The sequence below is a fragment of the Cervus elaphus genome, chromosome 18 (assembly GCF_910594005.1).
Source record: "Cervus elaphus chromosome 18, mCerEla1.1, whole genome shotgun sequence".
NCBI classification, from domain to species: Eukaryota; Metazoa; Chordata; class Mammalia; order Artiodactyla; family Cervidae; genus Cervus; species Cervus elaphus.
Window position 1 is genome coordinate 120110860 of NC_057832.1, and position 22742 is coordinate 120133601.

At 47.2% G+C, this 22742-nt stretch overlaps 1 protein-coding gene across 3 annotated transcripts in view; it reads left to right on the forward strand.

The window, feature by feature from the left end:
• Window positions 1-22742, forward strand: part of ACTR3B (actin related protein 3B) — a 69414-nt gene that overhangs the window by 29138 nt on the left and 17534 nt on the right. The window contains exons 3-7 of one of the 3 annotated variants that reach the window (XM_043872323.1): window positions 2980-3104; window positions 4429-4539; window positions 16091-16186; window positions 17107-17214; window positions 20713-20856. In XM_043872323.1, coding sequence (XP_043728258.1) covers window positions 2980-3104; window positions 4429-4539; window positions 16091-16186; window positions 17107-17214; window positions 20713-20856 — 584 coding nt within the window. Of the gene's footprint in view, window positions 1-2979; window positions 3105-4428; window positions 4540-15114; window positions 15169-16090; window positions 16187-17106; window positions 17215-20712; window positions 20857-22742 lie in introns of those variants that run through there. The other 2 variants (XM_043872324.1, XM_043872325.1) reach the window with 2 other exon arrangements.

Consider the following 22742-nt stretch of genomic DNA (forward strand, 5'->3'; position numbering starts at 1 on the left):
CATAAACTCCAGTCATTCAAGCAGTGCTTAGGGAGAGGAGTAGAGAAAAGTGTGAGTAGGGAAAAGTCTATTTACTCCATCTTTCCAGAAGCAGAACTCCAAGTTTAATGAATCTTGGATGCTTTTGAACTGTGTGGTGTTGGAGAAGACTCTTGACAGTCTCTTGGACTGCAAGGAGATCCAACCAGTCCATCCTAAAGGAGATCAGTCCTGGGTGTTCATTGGAAGGACTGATGCTGAAGCTGAAACTCCAATACTTTTGCCACCTGATGCGAAGAACTGACTCATTGGAAAAGACCCTGATGCTGGGAAGGATTGAAGGCAGGAGGAGAAGGGGACGACAGAGGATGAGACGGTTGGACGGCATCACCCACTTGATGGACATGAGTTTGAGTAAGCGCCGGGAGTTGGTGATGGACAGGGAGGCCTGGTGTGCTGCAGTCCACGGGGTCGCAAAGAGCTGGACACAGCTGAGCGGCTGAACTGAACTGAACTGGATGGGCAACACAGTCATCTGATATACACATGAAATGGAATTAAAAACATCCAGAGGAAACTCACCTGCTCCTGCCCACTGCCCTCTGAGATGCGCAGCTAATGAGTCTGATTTCTTGTGCTTCCTTCCCGGGTAACCCTACGTGTGCCAGCAAATATTAATATTCACAGACATGTTTGTACCTAAGTGGTGGCGTTCCACAGATACTATTTTTCACCTTGCTTTTTTTTTTTCTCATGATCCTTCATCTTAGTGAACCTTGTGGATTAACACATGGAGGACTGTTTGGTTCTTTTTCACCACCTCACGGTTTTACATTGCATGGAGATGCCACATGCATGTAACCAGCTGGAATGTCTAGGTGTTGATCCTGTTATCTGTTATATTTATTGTCCTACCATCTCAGTGTTCTCCGCACACTTCTTGTCTCTCTGTTTACACCTGAGTCAGGGTCCTGTAGTGAGCTTTGGTGCGCTGGAGAAAGCTGTGGCTTACTTAGATCTGTGTTCTGCGATGAGTCACGTATATATACTCCAAGGACACTCAGAGTTGCTCACTGATAGCTACTCTTCCAGACGCTTCTCTCCATCATGTTCACAAGGACTCTTTGGACCACATCTTGCTTTGCATAGGGATGGACAAAAGATTTTTAATATAAGCTCTGTGTACCCACCTTTCCTCTCTTTCATGACCTCAGTTACTTCTGTATAACAGTTAAAAGAAGCACACTTTATGGTTTTGTTGTTGTTGCTAAGGGCCACTAAGACATCAGTCATCTGTGATTTGGGGTCAGAGTACTTGCGTGTAGCTTTTCGGGGGGATAAGACTTACTTTGTTGTTGTGTAAATTTTTGAGTGCGGTGGCTTCATTCTCACTAAATTTAGCATGTTTTTCTTTAAGGTGGTGATTTTTCTTTTGGTTAGATATATTGCCCATGGTGTCATGAATTGAAGACTCTTTCTGCCTCTGTATGTCTGTGATCTGATGCTAACTTGGCAGTGGAATTCTAGGTTCAGGCTTAGTTGCATGTTTTTCTTTAAGGTGGTGATTTTTCTTTGGTTAGATATATTGCCCATGGTATCATGAATTGAAGACTCTTTCTGCCGCTGTGTGTCTGCGGTCTGATGCTGACTTGGCGGTGGGTTCTGGGTGCAGGCTCAGTTGAGTTTGTCGCCGGCTCGGCCGCCCGGGGAGGCGCTCTGAGGTCTGCAGGGCTCTCGCGGGGCCCTGTGGAACGCCGCCGGTGCCTAGATGATGGTGTGTCCGTGTGCCGTGTAGTGCTACGCCCCGTGTTCACAGGCGGGCTGTTTGCTTCTGCAGGTGCCTCCTCAGTGTTGGCCCTCTGGACTCTTCTGGCCCCTTTCTCAGCCTCGCGGCCCGGACGGACTCACAGCTTTTCACCCAAATGCCTTCTCTAGCTCAGTGCCCAGCATGTCCTGCAGGAAGTTCTGGTCCTTCAGATGTGTGCCACTGTTCGTAACTTGAAAGTGTCGAGGCTGAAAATGTGGCAGTGGGTTGGAGTGAGAATAGGAGGCGGGCAAAGTGACTTCTGTCCTCTTTTTTTTCTGCTTTTGAGGCTGTTACTTCAAGATGCCTTTCTTAGGAAAAGAATTAAAATTCACTCCCGTAGCTTTGTTGCTATTCTTCATTTGTGAATAAATTGGGGATTTCAGATAATCTACCTTTAAAAAGTGATTACCAGTTTGTTTTGGAATAAATTTGATGAAGAGGAGTTTATAGGAACTCAGAATGTAACCAGGGGCTAGGAATTGAAATGGAAAATTGAATCTTTGTGAGGCTTTCCACATTAGATGTTAAATTCTGGAGTTAAGTTTTATATGATTATTTACTGTCAAGTATATTTCTAGATATCAAGGTGAAGCTGTTATTAAAATATTTCCAAAAAGTCATTAATATTTTTACATAATACAGTTGTTTGATTATTATACTTTTCTTTTGTCAGATATTAGCAAACTCTTGGTTTTTCTTTTAATGAGTAGTCAGGTTTTTTTGGTAACAATACTAAAAATGTATTTTAAATCTGACATAGAGCTTTATGAATATGACTTGAGAGCATATAGTCATTTTTCAGTTTACTCCTTAAAATATTTAAAATTTTGTCTCTTTCTATATGGTATTTTAAAATTTGGAACCTATTTGGTAGTCCATGGGCATTTCATTTACTATCCTGAGGGATTTTTTTCAGATGAAACTGGGAAATTTAATAATACAGCTCTTGTCAGCTTTGAAAGTAGATCAGCCAAGTTTTTGTGCCTTGCTGAAAATAATACTGGGACGTAACAACTTGTTTCTCTGTTATTTTATGTACTCCTCGATAAGAGTCTTTTCTGTGAGCACGCTTGACCCCAAATAAAACCCTAACGCTGAAATTTTACTTGTACATGCATAGGGATTATGTCATCCTTTCTTGATCATTGGAATGAACGTGTGTGGTGATGGACAGTTTGTGCTGTTTCCCTCAGGTATCGCCATCAGGGAGTCGGCAAAGGTGGTGGACCAAGCCCAGAGGAGGGTACTGAGGGGAGTTGATGACCTGGACTTCTTCATAGGGGACGAAGCCATAGATAAACCCACATACGCCACCAAGGTAAACCCCTCTGTGAGTGCACAGACGCCATCAGGGTAAACCCTCTGTAAGGGCACCGCTGGAAAAGGGCAGCAGGACAGGCGATGCGAAGGGGTGCTGTGTGTGGAGATGGTCCTCGTGAGCGGCGGAGAGCATTTCACTCTTCTGTTGGAAAAGAGGGTTTTGTTGTTGGTTTGACTCGGGTGGTGTTGATGTGGGCGAGCAGGTGAACTCACACAGCCCCGGGATGCAGAACTGACTCGGGATGCTGGACTACGTAGGAAGCAAGGTCTGCCCCCATGGGATATTGCAGGTTGACTAAATAACTGGCCTGATGTGGAGAGCTGTAGATTGATCAGTTGAAAAAGAAGCACTAAAATTATTTACCCAGACGTTTGTTCTAAAAAACCCCTACAAACTCCACAGATCAAGTGGTGTGGTGGGGTTAGCTGTACTTTCCCATCTGTTGCCTATCACGTTGTTAAGATGATTCTTTGTGCTTAGAAATGGCTGGAGTAGTACCTCTATGTTCATCGCAGCACTGTTTATAATAGCCAGGACATGGAAGCAACCTAGATGCCCATCAGCAGACGAATGGATAAGGAAGCTGTGGTACATACACACTATGGAATATTACTCAGCCATTAAAAAGAATACATTTGAATCAGTTCTAATGAGATGGATGAAACTGGAGCCCATTATACAGAGTGAAGTAAGCCAGAAAGATAAAGACCAATACAGTATATTAATGCATATATATGGAATTTAAAAAGATGGTTACGATAACCCTATATGCAAAACAGAAAAAGAGACACAGATGTACAGAACAGACCTTTAGACTGTGGGAGAAGGCGAGGGTGGGATGTTCAGAGAGAACAGCATTGAAACAAGTATACTATCAAGGGTGGAACAGATCACCAGCCCAGGCTGGATGCATGAGACAAGTCTCAGGGCTGGTGCACTGGGAAGACCCAGAGGGATGGGATGGAGAGGGAGGCGGGAGTGGGGATCAGGATGGGGAACACATGTAAATCCATGGCTGATTCATGTCATTGTATGGCAAAGACCACTACAATATTGTAAAGTAATTAGCCTCCAACTAATAAAAATAAATGGAAAAAAAAAAAGAAATGGCTGGAGTAGAATATAAACAATGAGCTAATACAATCTTTCCAGTAAAATGCTTGTCACTTCTTTATGTAAATTAACACTCTCTCCATGCAAAGGCCCTATGTTCTCTAACAACTGGGTCTCTTCCATCTCTCCTGGGCCAGTGCCGTTGTTAAACTGTTGCTCTTACTACTATGAACTGGATCTTGATGTGGTTTGGTTTCTCTTGCTTTAGTGGCCAATAAGACATGGAATAATTGAAGACTGGGATCTGATGGAAAGGTTCATGGAACAAGTGATTTTTAAATATCTTCGAGCTGAACCTGAGGATCATTATTTTTTAATGGTGAGTGACTGGAACTAAGAGGAATATGTCCCTGTAAATTCCAAGTTGCTTAGGTTTTAAATCCAGGTTTCATTCTTCCCTGGGGAGCTTTAAATTCCTGCTGAAGCTGTTTGTATGAATCGGGGTACTTTTTGGGTAAATGACAGAAGGGTCAGCAAAAATGTCTAGAACCAAAAGGGGCTTATTGTCTCACAAAATGGGAAGGCCAGATCGAGGCCGCTCCAGGGCCGGTTATTTCAGCAGCTCAGAGACGGGAGGCGACGGCCGGCCTAAGGCAGTAGTTTGGCCTTTCCTGTTGGTTCCCCTCAGGCCGGGACGGCGGCCCAAGTTCCTGAACCACCTCTTGGTGTGTTGGCTTTCAGACGTAGAAGTGCTTCCTAAGAATGGAGAATCCCTTCCCAGAAACCTTCCATCCATGCCTAACCTGGTCCCTTGTAAGGGGAGTGCAGTGACCTTCACAGGTGTGGGTTAGCCAAGATTCTCCCTGGGGCTGATGAGGGGACCACGTCAGATCACTTGGCCCCGGGAGGGCAGGTACGTAAATGGACCTCCAGTGGCACCGAAAATGGAAATGGGGGAGGAATGGATTTGGGTGGGAAGCCAGCTGTGTACTCAGATGTCCTTCTGAAGTAAGTGTACGACTATGATTTTGCTTCTTATATGGGAGGAAACTGAGTCAAGATGTTACTTTACCAGGATTTAAATCTTACTCTAAAATAAAATCAAGCCGAGTTATGGGCCCTGATAGTGTGGTACTTAATTGATCTTGTTCAAACAAGATAAAACATGACAGAGAAATGAAAAGAAATCTCTCGTTCTAGAATCTTTCCCAGTTGTTCTCCTCAACATCACATGTCCCCTTCCATGAAATGTTCTTTTTAAGTTAAAATTAATTGCACATAGAAAACACGTGCTTTATGGAGAGCAATTGCATGCAACATAAGTTGCACATTAAAACCTACATAATTTAGCTTTGGATTTTTTCCATACAAGTACATTGTCAAACGGTCCCTGGTCTAATTATATAGTTCTCGCTAATGTTAAATGTGGAGTGTTCTTTAGAGTTATCTGGCTTAAAATACATTAACTACAAAGACTATTATGGTAGTTGATGGAGTCTGTATATTTAATATCTGTTAGAGCAAGTCCTTGAAGGCGCTCTGATCTTTTTTTCTGGCTATGTCACACAACTGGGAATTGTCGAGGGTGAGTAGCGTGTTTTACTGGCCATGTGTGTTTTCTCTCCTGTGCATCTTCAGTGGTTTATGTAAAAGAATTGGAGCCAGGAAGCTGACGGTGTGTCTGAGTGGCTTTATCTTTACAGCCAGAGCAAACTGCAGATTCCCACCTGCCACATTTGGCGTTTCCCCTCCTCTTGCACATCACGTAACTGCCTACCTGCTGGACAGGACGTTAGGGGAGGTGCCGCCCAGGAGCTTCCTTCTGTCTGCCCCAGCTTCCCTGCCAGAGGTCCCTTCTCCCTCCACTCAGGGGATGCCTGCTGTCAGCCTGTGGGGCAGATGCACACCGCTAGGACACAGCCCGCAGGAAACGTTTCCTACAAGAAATTTTTTTTCTGCTTGAGCCTGCATTAGCCTGGGAAGTGCTAGTGGTAAAGAACCCGCCCGCCAGCAAGGAGACATAGGACATGCAAGGTCGATCCCAGAGTCAGGAAGATCCCCTGGAGAAGAAAACGGCAACCTGGCAACCCACTCCAGTATTCTTGCCTGGGAAATGCCACGGACAGAGGAGCCTGGTGGGCTACGGTCCATGGGGTCACAAAGAGTCACGACTGAGCACGCACACACGCACAAGATAAACCATGTTCTTGGAAGAAATGGGAGGTGTTTCATATGAATGTGGAAAAGTTCATTGGCCAAAAATGAATGTTCAAAAATAATCCAGTTTATTAAAGGTCAGAAAATACTGTGTTCCGCGTATTGTGCTTTGAACTTTCCAGATCAGTTCGTTGCACAGTGTGACCGAGGAGGTAACGAGAAGGTACACGTCTTTCAGGTTTATGCCCCCGTCCTCTCCGTTAATGGGGAAGTTCCAGGGGGTGAAGCTGGTGTAGAGAGATGTATGGTCAAATCTGAAAGTCAGCTGAAGACATTTACGAAACTGTGGCATCAGATGAGGGCTTCTTGGGATAAGAGAAACCAATGGGGTTAAGTTAAAGGTCCTCAGTCACCCCCCAAGTTGTTCTTTCTGGCTGCGGTGACCAGATGCCTGGACAGCGTGAGAATGAGCTCATCACGGCTTGTTTTTCAAAACGTTTCAGAGACTCAGCTCCTATCGGTCATGTGGATTGAGCAGACAGCAAATGGGAGTCCTGCCCTTTTTTCCCAACACTGATTTGCCCACAGCTCAAAACAGAGTCGCGTGTGTTAGAACCTTGGGGTACTCTTGAGTAGGAATTGAGTTATCACGTTAGAGTGATTTGCAGACTTTTTGAATATGCGTCAAGGAGGAGGAGCACGCAGCATGAATGCCCGTGAAGCAGGAGCAGCAGGAAAGACGGACATGCCAGCTCAGAGAACCGCCCTTCCTTTGTGTTTTTCTCCCCTGGGGGGCCTCAGTGGCCCAGGTGATGCCTGCCCCCGTGGGTAAAGGCGTGTCTCTACTCAGTCCTGACTGCTGATCTCTCCCTGAGACACCTCACAGGCATACCCAGAAGTGATGCTGTACCAGCTCCCCAGCGTCCCTCACGCTGCCCGTGACCGTGTGTGTCCTGACCCTCCGTGGTGGTTCCCTTCCGGACTCTTCAGAGTGATGCGGACCCACTCTGTCCAGCGTGGTGGTCACCGGCCAGAGCGGAGGTGGACGGCCCCGGGTTCGCGCGGTCCCACCCCGACCACGTGCTTTCAACCTTCCAGCGCCTTGTCCTCTCCTCTCCTGTTCTCCCTGCCTTGAGGATTTATACTTTTAAAAAGGTTTCTTCACTGCAGTTACAGAGAGTCTTGGGGGTGGAGCAGTATTAGGCCCATGTCTTCAGTTTGCTGTCTTCATCCAGAAATGTGGATTGGTTTTATGGTACTGATTAATTCATTCATTTTGAATTAATGCCAGATGATGTGTCACCATTATCAATGAATAAAAATGTGTGTGTAACTTGTGTTCATGTGACATTTTAATCATGTTTCAGTATTAAAAAAATAAGAATTTGATATCTCCAGTTTAGATCTCATAATAAATAATGGTTTGGGAAAGCTTCATTTAGATTGGTGTCCTAAAAGGAACAGTTACAAGTGGTAAACATAAAGGAAATGGAAGATTGAGAAAAAATGGACTTATGATTATTGTTCTCAGAACCCATGAGAATTTGCCCTTAATAATGCTGAATTTAACTTGGGAACCAGGAGAACCTAATTATATTGAAAACATTCCCTTAAATAGAAGTATACAGATTTTAAGGTAAATTCTTCCCAGATGGTGAATTGTTTGGTAGCAAGTAATTAGTGTAAAATGCAGTGGTTAAACAAGTTAAGGGTTCTGTTTTTCTTCAATACATTTGTAGTAAGCAAGGCAGCTTCCTTGTGTCATTAGAGATCTGTTTAGCACGTGGTTTCCATTCGAAGGTTACTTTATGATCACAGATTGACTGCTGCAGCTCCAGTCATCACCTCTGCATTCCAGGAAGGTGTTAAGAGCAGCAGAAGGGATTCTACTACTTGAGTCTCCCTTCAGCCTTGTAAGGAGCTCTCCTAGAAGCCACATCCACCAGCTTTAGCTTCTTGTTGGCCAGAACTTACTCACTTAGCCATCCCTGTCCAGAAAGAAGTCTGGGAAATGCTTTTCTTCTGGGCCCATGATTGATCAGTGGTCCATCATTAAAGCAGAAGGGAGACTAGGTGCTGGGTAGTGAACTCACAGTGCCTGCCGTAATGATGTGACATGAAGACAGTGGCAAGACAAGACCCCATTCAGCGTCTTAACACTCTGGCCAGGTGTGGAGAGGTCGCCTGTGCTGGGAGCCAGCAGGCCACTTCCCCGGCTTTGCTCGCCGCCCAGCCTCTGTGAGCCTTTTTTTTGTCTGGATAAATACATCAGACAGCTGTACTGGGTGTTTCTGTGCAACTTTGCACACAAGCTGTAACCCCAGATTTCACAACACTTGTAAAGATTTTTTAGTATAGGACTATAAGTGTGAATTAGAAAATTTGGAAAGATATCTGGGACTTTTCACACCCCTATGCCATTAACATACATTTTAATATTTAGCATATCTTCATTTAATCTTTTCACTGTGTTTTTATATGTTTTTGCATCAATATTGTGTTTTCCATCCCTCTCTCCCCCTGAGGGGAGAGGTTTTCGTAATCCTCATTTCAGTGGCTATATAATCCTCTATCCAGTGAATATTTCCTGTCTGTTTAGCACTTCCACTATTTTTAGATGCTTACTTTTGCTTCCAATTTCTTGGTTTTATAAGAAGTAATATGAAGTAATCTTTGCATAGTTTTTTCTATATTTAGAACACTTTTTATGTTAAAAATACAAAAGTTATATATTAATATGATTTTGGGGTCCAGAAGTATTAATAATTTTGAATCTTTAGTGTACCATTTCATACTGAAATCTTCAGTGTACAAGAAACCACATTATTTGAACTCTTGTCAGAATTGGGTTAATATTTTTGACTATTTGACATTACTTTCCACTTTTAATCACTTGGACCTTCAACCTTTTTTCGTATGTTAGTTGTCCTTCCTCTTTTGTGAATTGCCTGTGCATGTCCTGTGTTGTGTTTTTACATATCCGTGTTCTATTACTTTTCCTATTGCTGTGATTTCTGTGAATTTTTTTTTTTAACCTAAAAGTTTTTTTTTTAATGTGTTAGTCACTCAGTCGCATCCAACTCTTTGTGACCCCATGTACCAGCCTACCAGGCTCCTCCATCCATGCGATTCTCCAGGCAAGAGAATACCAGAGCAGGTAGCCATTCCCTTCTCCAGGGATCTGCTCAACCCAGGGATTGAACCCGGGTCTCCTGTACTGCAGGAGATTCTTTACTGTCCGAGCCACCAGGGAAGAAAGATTTTGGCATCTGGTCCTATTACTTCATGATGACTAAATGGGGAAAAAGTGGAAACAGTTAATAGATTTTATTTCTTGGGTTCCACAGTCACTGTGGACAGTGACTGTAGCCATGAAATTAAAAGATGCTTGCTCCTTGGAAGAAAAGCTATGACAAACCTAGAGAGCATATTAAAAAGCAGAGACATCATTTTGCTGACAAAGGTCCATCTAATCAAAGCTATGGTTTTTCCAGTAGTCGTGTACAGATGTGAGAGGGGGAACATAAAGAAGGCTGAACACTGAAGAGTTGCTGCTTCTGAACTGTGGTGCTGGAGAAGACTTTTGAGAGTCTCTTGATATGCAAGGAGATCCAACCAGTCCATCCTAAAGGAAATCAACCCTGGTTATTCATTGGAAGGACTAATGCTGAAGCTGAAGCTTTAATACTTTGGGCACCTGATGCAGCTCATTGGAAAAGACTGATGCTGGGAAAGATTGAAGGCAGGAGGAGAAGGGGATGACAGAGGATGAGATGGTTGGATGGCATCACTGACTCAGTGGACATGAGTTAGAGTAAGCTCCAGGAGTTGGTGATGGACAGGGAGGCTTGACTTGCTGCAGTCCATGGGGTCACAAAGAATTGGATATGACTGATAGACTGAACAACAAAAGTTTCTTTTGTGGTAAAGTGTACATCCTGTAAAATTTACCATTTTAACCATTTGAACGTCCAGTTTGGTGAATGGAATACATTGACATGGTTGTGCAGCTGTTACCACCATCCACCTCCAGGACTTGTTCATCTTCCGGACTGGCACTCTGACCCCGCTAAAGAATAACTCCCCCTTTTCCCTCGCCTGCTCCCCCCAATCCTACTTTGTGTCTCTGTGACTGCAGCTGTTCCAGGCCCTCATACAAGCAGACTTGAACAGTATTTGTCCTTTCATGACTGGCTTGTTTCACTTAGTATAATGTCTTCAGGGTTCAGCCACATTGTAGTCTATCAGAATTTCCATCCTTTTTAGGGCTGATTGATAAGTATTCTGTTGTATGTATGTACCACATTTTGTTTATGCTGTGGACTCTTCAGCTGTATAATAGGTAGCCACCTTTTGTTAAGAGCACATACTTATTTTTATCATTTTTTTCCCCTTTGCACACTAGGTTTTTGAACATCTATGCCTGTGAATTTTTATGTAGTGAGCCTATTCCCCTTTGATGTTGACACGTAGTTTTCATCCGTCTGGGATTTGGTTGGAGCACCGGTTGACACTGAACTCAAACCCAGGAAGAATCCAGGGGCCTGGCTTCATCTGTTTTCTTGCTGAGAACGTCTTCTATAGGCTCAGTTTTTGCTTCAAACCAAACAGGCAGCTCTTGGCCGGGAGATGAGAAACACTCCCTGTTAGCACGCACACCTTTCATGCTGTTTTTGTCTTCTCTTGATCCTTTTTCCCCCTCTACTTAGTTTAAATGCTTTGTTTATAAAGTGTACTTACTAAGGTGCTTGCATTCCTCTTCAAGGTGAGAAGAGATTTTGTAGATCTCTGTAGTTAATACATATAATTTCTTCTGCTATAAGTTATGTTATTGATAGTATAGCTGACATTTACCCAGCACCTGCTATGTGCCCTGCCCCTCCCCCATGTATTTACCCAGTTATTTAACCCCACCAACAACCGTGTTTTTCAGGTTGATAGGAAGTACTTTAAGGAGATATTTGGTAGCCAGTACAGTTGAAACCTGCAGCTATTACTCATGTGCTTTAAATGAAAGGAATCTAAAATAGTAGTCATAACACTGTGCTAACTATGTGCTGGGTTTTTTTTTTTTTTTTAAGGGAGTAACAGGTTTAATCTCAACACCTTGAGGTTGGCACGTTAAAATAAGTTGCATGTTGTTGGGTGACTTTTAAATCCCTTATTTACAGTCTGCTTTTGATGACTCTATTATTTCTTCCTTAAGATTGCGTTCTCTCTCTCATCCGGGGAATATATTGATTCTAATTGCAGTAATTAAAACTTGTTGAACTAAAGCCCCCCGTCGACAGCCAGGCTGACTTGTTTGGAGAGAGAGCACACAGCACGGAGTCAGAAGGTGCAGGGGACGTCCGGTCCGCGGGGTCTCCTCGGCTCAGTGCTGCCTCCCGGGTTTGCATCCCGAGAGGGCGCATTCCCGAGAGGGGGGCGTTCCCGAGAGGGCGCGTTCCCGAGAGGGCGCGTTCCCGAGAGGGGGCGCGTGGCGAGAGGGGGCGTTCCCGAGAGGGCGCCTTCCGAGAGGGCGCGTTCCCGAGAGGGCGCGTTCCGAGAGGGCGCGTTCCCGAGAGGGGTGTTCCCGAGAGGGCGCGTTCCCGAGAGGACCCCGCCTTTCCTGGGTCTTAACCAGAGAGCGTGGCGTGCAGGCCTGGGAACTGCGCGGGAGCTTGTTTTGTCCCGTGGTAACGAGAGACACACGCTGCTGTACACCTCGGTTTTTTTATTTTATTTTAAACCCAGCGATGAAAAGCACCGTGTGAAACGTACCTCTCTAACCGTATGTAAGTGTTTGGTTTAGTCCAGCGGTGTTTCCTGTGTTCAGCTTGTGCTGTGACAGGTCTCTGGAACGTTCCCATCTCACAGTCTGACACTCTGCCCTTCAGGCAGCTCCCGTTCCTCTCCACCACACACCTTGGTTTATTTTTTTTGAAGTTGTTGACACAGAAGAACACCTAGGAGTGTTCATTTAACAGCTTATTCGAGAGAGTGTTTCGTATCAGCACCTGTAGAGCCCATCCTTTAACTGCTGCGGAAGGCTGTGTTTACGGACGTGGTGTCAGTTGTTACATCAGTTCCCAGTGATGGGCATTTAGGTTTTTTACGATCTTAGAAACAGTGCCTGTCTGAGGCACTTTTTGTTTTTTGCCCGGACAGGGTAACGTGCTTTTGTTTCGTGGTCTCAGCCAAGAGGCCGTGTTCCTGGCAGGCGTGTTCCTCACTGCGACTTGCTGATGCTTTCGGTAACAATGTCTCACACATGCCAGGTGCTGCCCCGGTTTAGACTCCTGTGAGGTCACGCTAATTGTGCATAGAGAGAGGAAGTCACTTTGCAAACTTAGGGACATCGAAGGCGCCGGTGGACCTCGGAGCTCTCCTCTTAGCCCGGCTGGTGTGGCCTTGGCGCAGCCGTTTTGCTGCCCACTGTGGTTCCTGGTTTTGATGGGTTTTGTTTGTGTACTCATGTTTGAAAACTCAGGTTTGATTTTTCTCTCTGATTTCTATTGGGTGAGTTCTTCCCGATAATTCAATAATTTTAAAAAATTGTTTTAGTTACTTTTATTTGTATAGTTTAAAATATTTTGAAAGACTTCAAAAAGTAAGTATTTTGTTAGACTTCAGAAAGTTTTTAAAAAATCTTTACAGATTACTTCCATATTCTGTTCCTCCAGCTCCCTCTGTTAACATCTTTTGTAACCGCAGTGTAATTATCAAAACTAGAAAATCAACATTGATGTGATGCTGCTAACTCATCCACAATCCAGATTTGGACTTTTCTGGTATTTCCCTTTTTTTGTCCCAAGACTCAGTATTTAAAACTTTTTAAATGTAGCTATACTCTTGCATATTTACTTGTATTTGTAGGGTGACTGGGTTGTTACATTTCCACATTTTCTTCCCTCCTCTTCCTTTCCTCTGTCACCTGCCTTGGACTGATTGTTACTAAACACTGGGCTTCCCCGGTGGCTCAGAGGGTAAAGAACTGCCTGCAGTACAGGAGACCGGGGTTCGATCCCTGGGTCAGGAAGATCCCCTGGAGAAGGGAACAGCACCCCGCTCCAGTATTCCTGCCTGGAGAATTCCGCAGATGGAGGAGCCTGGCTGTAGTTCATGAGGTTGTAAGGAGTTAGACACGACTGAGGAGCACTTCCAGTAAACATTCTAATATTTACATCTATAACGTTATGTATACTAATGTATGTGATACTCTATCAGTAAAACAATTATTTTTTGATTCCGTGATGCAAGGGTATCAATGTCTTTTTATTCTTTCCTCCTTTCCATGTATACCTCTCAACTCAATAGTGGTTCTGCTGTTTTAATTTACAGTGTTTACATTCTGTTCTATAGCTATGAGAAAAATCTTTATTTCTACATCTTAAATGGATTAATTGCTCACTGTGAGTCATTGGCTGTACTTTCTGCATTTTTATTGTTTGGCTAAAGCTTATCTCCTAATAGTTAATCAGGCAAGCTTCATAGGAATGAGATTCTCCCAGGTTCTTATATATTTAAAAGTGAAAGTCGCTCAGTGGTGTCCGACTCTTTGTGACCCCATGGACTATACAGTCCATGGAATTCTCCAGGCCCGAATACTGGAACCTTTCCCTTCTCCAGGGGATCTTCCCAACCAGGGAATCCTGGTTAGGGATCCCGATTGCAGGCAGATTCTTTACCAGCTGAGCCACCAGGGAAGATTTGTTTTTGCAACACCATTGGCTGGCAGTGTGGCCACACCTTCCTGCCCTGAAGGCCCTGTAAGTGACCCAGTGGTGCACACGAGTCTGTGCCGATGGCCGAGACTGGCGGTACTTTGCCTGCTTTAAGGGTGTTTTGGTGTGCTCGAACATTTGTTGTTGTTCAGTCGCTCAGTCGGGTCTGACTCTTTGCAACCCTGTGGGCTGCAGCTCGCCAGGCTTCCCTGTCCTTCACTGTCTCCTGGAGTTTGCTTAAACTCGTCCATAGAGTCGGTGATGCCATCCAATCACCTCATCCTCTGTCACCCTCTTCTCCTGCCCTCAGTCTTTCCCAGCATCAGGGTCTTTTCCAGTGAGATGGCTCTTGTCATCAGGTGGCCAAAGTATCTGGAGCTATTTCTCCGCTCTTCCCCAGTATCATATTGGATACCTTTTGACCTGGGGGGGTCCATCTTCTGATGCCCTATCTTTTTGCCTTTTCATACTATTCATGAGGTTCTCCTGGCAGGAATACTGGAGTAGGTTGCCATTTTCTCTTCCAATGAACCACGTTTTGTCAGAACTCTCCACCGTGACCCATCCATCTTGGATCGCCCTGCAGGGCATGGCTCATCCCTTCATTGAGTTATGCAAGCCCCTTCGCCATGACAGATCTATGATCCATGAAGGGGCTGCTCAGACTCAGCATGATAAAATCCCACCGTGTTCTCTCAGAGTTCTGGAGGCTTTAGGTCCGAAGTCAAGGCGCCATCAGGGTTGGTGTCTGTCGAGACCTCTCTTCTTGCTGACCTCTGCGTGTCCTCCACGGTCTTCCCTCTGTGCAGGCGCGAAAGAGAGCTCTCTGCTGTCCTCCTTCTCTTGCAAGGACATTGATCCTGTGGAATTAGGGCTCCCCATGACCTCACGTAGCCCGTTTCCTCCCTAGAGGCTTCGTTTCCAGATGCACTCACATGAGGGTTGGGGCTTCAGCATAGGAATTCTGGGAGACACAGCTCCGTCTATAACAAAGGGTAATGTGGAATTTTTTGCCTAAAGGACCAGAGAATTTTTATTTATTTATTTTTTCTTTGTTTTTTTTTGCAGCCTAAATATATGATGTATATCCGTATTTATTGACATGGAAAAGTGTTCACAACATACTGCTGAATGACAAAAAGCAGGTTTATTTATTCTTTTTCTCTTTCTGTAATCCTGTTTTCTTCCTCCTCTTTGATAGTGGTTGTTATTTTAAAACAGATACTTGAATTTTCTGAAATGTCTTTACCATGATTTTCACCTGCTTAGTTTTTTTCTGGGTAAATGTTTTTTGGTCTTTCGTTCGTTTTTCCTGTTGCTTCTCTGTCTTCCCTCCCTTTCTCTTGCGGTGTTTGTATGCGGCCTTTGGCTGGTCTCTTTGAGTTCTTTCCTCATCCTGGAATGAGGGGAGTTCTTCTGGGCCGCTGTGCATGTGAGTTTGGGCCAGGCGCGGATGAAGCGGGTCTGGGCGGAGCTGCTTCTGCGTGGGCCTTTCTGCTCGCCGCCGGTGGCAGAGCTGCCTCGTCTGACCTCGTGGCCTGTGCTGTCAGGGCGGCTGGGGCTCGGGGAGGGGGGCTTCTCCGCTCTTCTCTGCTCAGACTGGGCTTGTTCCACGCGGGGGCGCCCTGCTTCGGCTCTTCTCTGGAGACCCGCGTGGCTGGCCTGCGATCTGGAGTCAGCGGTCCCCCGCTTCTTGGTGTCCTCTCTTGTCTCGGGATGGGGGGTGTTACTGCCCTTCGCAACTCGCCGCAGGTCTCCTCAGCTTCAGGGTGTGTGGGTGCTGCCTTATCGAAGGTAGTTTGCTTTTCTGTGTCTGGTTCTTGCTTTGGGGGTGGCTAGTAAGAGCAGGAGTGTTTAGAGAGGTCTTTGCTCTGCTGTGTCAAAGCTCCTAGGCCAACCTGTAAGACTGTTTCTTAAAGTGCAGATTTCTTTAGCGTACCCGCTGGGTGCGCCCTACCTGTGAAATTAGGAAAAGGTTATCATGCTTTTAGGGTAACTTTTTTACGATTCTGTTGTAGTGACATGAAGTTTCAGTGAACGCTACATATAGTGAATGTTTTCTTACAGACAGAACCGCCACTGAATACACCAGAAAACCGAGAGTATCTCGCGGAAATTATGTTTGAATCGTTCAACGTCCCAGGACTCTACATTGCGGTTCAGGTAAGAGCAGAGAGGTTTTTATGATTCTCAGGTGTCCGCGGCTGTCTCGGAGTGGAGGTGGTCCTGAAGGCCCCTGTTGTCAGAGTGCCGCGCGTTCTTCCTTTTCTGCACCCGCCACACACACGCGCGCCCACATATACAAACCGACAGACTGAAACACACACATACAAACACACACACGGTGTTTGGGTTTGAACTCAAACACTGTGCGACCATGTTCTGTGATCTGTGTTTTTATTGCTGGTATGGAGTTGTCCAGCTTTTGCCTTTTCACATACATTAGCATCTCAGGTATTCTTTGTGTGACAAACTCGAGACAATGGTTCTTTTTTGGCTTCTTCCACTTCTGATCATTAAAAGGAAAAGATGCTCTAGAATCTGCTGAAAAACAAAACAAGGGCCTCTAGAGGGCCCCCCTTTGGGATTTGGGCTCCATGAGCTTGCAGAAGCTAATTGTTCGTAATGTGGGGTTTTTGTTGGTTTTGGTTGTTGTTATTTATCTGCCACTCTTATATAAAGAAACTGACTGAGATTTTGGGGAATAAATTTTTAAAAAGTGTCTCCCAAAATATTTTCTGCATACTCTGGTTCTTCACTTCTAAGAAAAAGGAGGAGGAGTTACATGGAAAATTAATCTGGGAGATAGCACATGCCATGGCCTCTGGTGGTTCTCACCAGCTTTTCTTTGCAAGACTCTGGTTTATTTTGTGGAAAGCTTGACTCCTCAGGTGATGCCTACAGAATTTGCATGTTAGTCCCCCATGGGACTGGGGTTTGAAATCTGGGGGGAAGATGGAGGGTGGGGAAGGGAAGGAGTTACTCAGGCTTGTTGAGTAAGAGAAGGCTTGATGAACCTGAGAACCCTTGGGTCCTTGGGAAGCGTCTCCCCGAGGCTCACGGCCTCTGTGTCTCCCGTGCAGGCAGTGCTGGCCCTGGCCGCCTCGTGGACATCGCGACAGGTGGGCGAACGCACGTTGACGGGGATCGTCATCGACAGCGGGGACGGGGTCACCCATGCCATCCCAGTGGTAAGCGGCATATTCAGGGCTTCGCTCTGCGGGCCTCACCTGATCTGAGGTGAGGGAAGAGACGAAGGGAAAACACCCTTCTGGAGTTAAGACACCACTTTAGAAGACATGGCTGTACTCAGCAAAGGTAACAGGAGTTTTAAACCCAGGACTGTGAGAAAGAAGACGACGCCCAGTGTCTGGTGCTGGCGGCTTGAGATCCGCAGTGGGGGGTTCCTGCAGTCAGAATGTCAGCAATGGTTTGGGGTCTCCTGGGCTCCGCGTGATCCTGGGGTACATCACCAGGGGGTCTTTCTGGCTCACGTTCTGAGCTGTCCGCTTGGGTATCAGTAGCTCAGGATGACCTCTTTGCTCTGTGACAAGAGGTGGGTAGCTTGACCCAGCTCTTGCTTTAGAGGAATCGCTTCTTGCTTCTTATTTAAGAGCCAAGAAAGGGAGATTCCCTGGTGGTTCAGATGGTAAAGAACCTGCCTGCAATGCAGGAGACCGAGGTTTGATCCCTGGGTTGGAAAGATTCCCTGGAGAATGGAACGGCATCACACTCCAGTATTTTTGCTTGCAGAATCCCACGGACAGAGGAAATACAGTCCATAGAGTTGCAGAGTTGGGCATGACTGATTTTCACTTTCAAGGGATGATTGTTCGTTTTGGCCTGCAGAATACCCTGCAATGTTATTTTTTGGTTTTAGATTTCATAGTATTAGAGAAGTGATTTCTTAATTCAGGCTTCAAGAGACAGTATCTGTTTTTTCTTTCCATCCAGCGGATTAAGTTAACTATTTGAAAGTGAAAGTCACTTAGTCGTGTCCAACTCTGTGACCCCATTGACTATACGGTCCATAGAATTCTCCAGGCCAGAATACTGGAGTGGTATCTGTTCCCTTCTCCAAGGGGGATCTTGCCAACCCAGGGATTGAACCCAGGTCTCCCGCATTGCAGGCAATTCTTTACCAGCTGAACCACCAGGGAAGCAAATTATTTGAAGTTTGCTTTTTTAAAGATGAATCGAAGCTGCCTGCAGGGGGCGCACCGTGGACAGTCAGACCCCCTCTGATTCCTCGTCTTCCTCCTCCAGACTCAGATTCAACCCTGTTACTAGTTATCAATGGTTACTGCAAGTGTGTTTTCTGCATATATGGGGGTGTGTGTCTGTGTAATGCAAACTGGGTGGTGGTGGTTGTTTCTTAAAGCAATTCATTTAATTGAAAAAATAGTCACCACTTTATTTCAGGCAGTCGAGGAGTGATGTACTGACATGCTGAGGCTTTAATTCCTGGAAGGCCAGTGTTCACTGCAGGGGAAAGTTCCTGTGTCCACAGTCAGGAGGATAAAGCCACATTCCTCCCGCCTGCCCCCCTGCCAGCGTGCCGCCCGCCCCGGGGGGTGAGAGACGGGGCAGAGCCTTCTCTGTGCCGGCGGAGCGCCCTCCACTGGGCCCTGAGCCCTCCCCGCTCTTGGGGGCCGTGCCCAGCATTGGAGGCCCTCGAGTTACTGCTGAGGGCTGGCCTCCACGCTGAGGTCATGCCCTCAGAGACAGGGCAGACCTGGGTCTGGGCGGTGCCCTGCTCTTTGCCTCCCTCTTGCATCTGGTTGAGGAGAAGAAAAGAAAAATTCTACGTGGTGTTCAGGCCCACAGGGAAAGCTGCTGTTCAGCTTTTTATCTGTTTCTTAGTTCCATTATTTTCCTGATTATAAAAATGACATTTGTTGAACAAAATCAGGACAAAATAGAGAAGAAAATAAAAAGACCTGTAATACCCACCCAGAGGACTGCATTATGCTTTTGGTTATATATCTTTTCTAAGCTCTTAAATACATGTGTACATATTTTAAGCGGAATTAGAGTATTCTGTGTCTGAAATTGTATTCTGATTGTACAGTGTAATCCTAAATTTATATTTTGCGTATTGGTTTATCCCTAGTATATGGTTAAATATTCTGTGAAAAAAATAGTCACTACATAATAGTCCATCCTCTGGGTATAGCATCACTCATTTATTTTCCTGTTGTTGGTTTGTGGGGTGTTTTAATATATTTAATGCTGTGATGAAGCTGATTGAACACTGGTTGAATTCAGTTTAGAAGGTGTTATATATAAAGCATAGATGGTAAAGAATCCACTGCAGTGCGGGAGACCTGGGTTTGATCCCTATGTCAGGAAGATCCCCTGGAGAAGGGAATAGCAACCCACTCCAGTATTCTTGCCTGGAGAATTCTGTGGACAGAGGAGCCTGGCTGGTTACAAAGACTGGGTGACTAACGCAAGGCACAGAATATAAAAATTGTGAGTGGTTTGTGTCAGAGAGAGCTCATATTCTTATGAGTGTTTATGTTGATCTTTTATTTTTTTAATAATTGGTTTATATTTTTTGTCTCGATCTTAAAATATTTAATAAATGGCTTGGACTTTTTGGAAAGGCCACAGCTTCTCTGCTAGACGGAGTTACATCAGAAGGAACCCCAAGAGGAATTATTGGGGTTGGTGTATGTATGAGCTTAGAAAGATATATAACCAAAAGCATAATGCAGGGACTTGTTCCTGCAACTTAACTGGTGATGGGGTCTGTGCTTACAGTTGTTAGGACTGACACGCCGTAACATGGAGCCACCTCTGTCCGCTCTGTCTCAGGGGCATGTGGCCCAGGAGACAGGGCTTCATGGGAGACTGTGAGGGTCCCTTCTTCACTCGAGGAAGCTGGGGTCGGGCTTCTTGCTGACCGTCAGCTCCTGGAGCGAGCTGGAGGTGCCCAGCCTGGCTTGTGTGGCGGCTGTGCCCGCAGGGCAGTGGGTGGGGGCGCCGGGCTGCAGCTCCCTGCTGGCACCGGTGGAGGACGGCCCAGCCCCTTCCAGCATGGTCCCCGCGGCAGAGCGCTCAGGAGGCTGACCAGGCATCCCCGAGCAGTGCCGCTCACTGCACAGCGGAGGGGACCGCTTACTGGGAGCTTACTACCTGCCCAGGACAGGGCTGGGTGCTGGACTCGCCCATGAAGGCTGTACCACCAGCATCAGCCCCATCTGCCCCACAGAACGGATGCAGGCGCCGCGGCTGAAACGTGTTGCCAGCATCCACGGTCCCTCAGCCCACACCAGTGGAACCGGACTGAGTCCAGGTTGTTGGAACCTGCGTCCTGCCCGCTAACCAGCTTGCTGACTTTTCTCTACAGGTCCATTTCTAGTTGCTGTAACAGTTATGAATAAAACCTTTTCCTTTTCGTTAGAGGAACAAAAGGAGGATTCATCCGTTGTTCTGACAGGCAGCCGTACTTTCTGGAAATGACTGTTTTACAGGGTTTTCTCTTCACATTCTTGATGAAAACGTCAGGTTCTGCTAAGGGAACCGCGCTTGCTTCCAGGCCTGAGCGAGCCCTCCGCAGTAGAGTGCGGCCGCAGGAAACGCCATGGTGTCCGGAGGGGCGGGGCTGGGGCAGGGCTGACTCAGCGCCAGGAGCCCGCGCCTCCTGGGCTCACTTACAGGCCTCCCCTCCTCTCCTTCCCCAGGCAGAAGGCTACGTGATTGGGAGCTGCATCAAGCACATCCCCATCGCAGGGCGGGACATCACCTATTTCATCCAGCAGCTGCTGCGGGAGCGGGAGGCGGGGATCCCCCCAGAGCAGTCGCTGGAGACCGCCAAAGCCATCAAGGTAGAGACAGTCGGGGGCAGGTCGGTCTGGGGGCGAGAGAAATGGTGTTTGGAGGCTTCCCTTGCTGCCACCACCTCTGCCCCCAGCTTGGCTTCATTGTCCTTCCTGCTGCCTCCCTGAGAACGTGGGTCTCCATCCGTTTATGCTTGCGGGGGTTCCCGCTGTTAATGAGAGCAGCTTGGTGGCCGGGGTTGAGCACCGGCCCCAGTCCAGCATCATTTCAAGGAGCCTAATTAAGTTAGAACTTCAGTTAGCTGGGCGTGTCTGCCTCCCCTCCCTCCAAGTTCATCTCTAGCTTCGGGAGCAGCAGCAGCAGTGATGTCAGGAGTCTGGTGAAGTCAGCCAGTGTTCAGACGCATTTCCAGCACCTGCAGAGTGTGGTTCTGAGCCCTGTGAATTCCAGCGCAGAGTAATGCTGTTCCAGGATGGGGTCATTGATCAGACCCCCCGCCCCGCCCCCTGTCATTTCTAGACTGTAATGACCGTGCTGGAAAGGTTAGAGGGTTTTAAGATCAAATCAGTAAGATGAGAAGAAAAACGTCTTACCAGTCCTTTCTAAAAGTGCCCGCTTGACCCGGCCCATCAGTCTGGTCTTTGTGTTTCTCTGTATGTAGCAGCTGACAGACCCTTTTTAAAGGAGCTTTCTTTTCAGGTTGAAAATCAGGACAGATTACTGAAGATCAGGACACATCACTGTTTTTCACTTTAGCCAAAATGCAAGAGAGTCTTCATAACACAAGGGTGATTATTATATAGATGAAGAGCAGGGGTTTCGTTTGTTTAAGGAGAAGCATTTAAGTGTGGGGGTGACAGGGGGCCTTGGGCGTCCCCCCTTCTCATAGAGCACACAGTGCCTGAACCTCAGGGGCTTTAGCCTCCCCCGCCTGCCCCCCATTAAACACCCAGTGAGGGGCTTGAAGGAAAGGGACCATGGGGCACTCCCTCGATTCCCCGCCCTCGGTGAGCACAGGTGTTCTGGGGCTGGGGCTCCTGCGAGGAGGGGCCCCCGCTGCCCTGGGTGTCCAGGATGGGAGCTTCCAGGGAGGGGGTGCCTCAGAGCCAAGCTTGCAGCCCCGGCCCAACCCCAGATCTGCCCTCTCCCCCTGGGAATGTCACGGGAGTGTCCTTTTAGACTAAAACCTCCCCCATTTGCCCTCCCTTCCTTGCCTTTCTTTTGGTCCCCTCCCCGCCCCTTCTGACTGGCCCTCGGGGTGGACGTGGGGGAGCGGAGCCCTGAGCGGTGACTGAGGGGCTGCTTTCCAGGTCCCCGTGGCAGCCTTTCCTTTGTCGCGGGCTCTCTGGGGCCCGGTGCTGACTCCGAACCTGGATCTGGTGCGTTCAGGCCGCTCAGTGTGTGGCTCAGCTCTGAGGTGGTGGGGAGAGAGACCCCTGTCCCTCCAGCCAGCTGCCCGGCCTGCGGTTAGTCCTCCCCTCACTCCCCTGAGACCAGGGCGGGGGCGTCCTGGAAAGGTGGTGGAGCCCCTGCACCCCACAGGGGTGGTCTCTGCAGGCCTGACTAGTGGGCCCGGCATTCACGGTCCTGGCAGCCCACGTTGCCCACAGGAAGCTCATTTCAGGATCTGGTACCCAAGAGCCACCTGCTGCTCTGCTGAGGTCAGCTCTCAGGACAGGTGATGGACTAGAGATCCCCAGGGGGGCATCACGAGATGCCACATCTCAGGCTGGTGCTGGTGCTGGGGTGAAAACCAGGAGCGGGTTCTCAGGCCGCAGTGCACGGCCGCTCCGTCCTGCCTGTTGGCCTCTTCTGTCCGTGGTGCCTGGCACCTTACACCGTGCCCTGTCATCTGCTTATTCGTCACGGCCATTGCTTACGCTCCTGACTCTCCGCTGGGGTGTGCGCTCCAGCGGGCAGGGGGTGTGTGTGT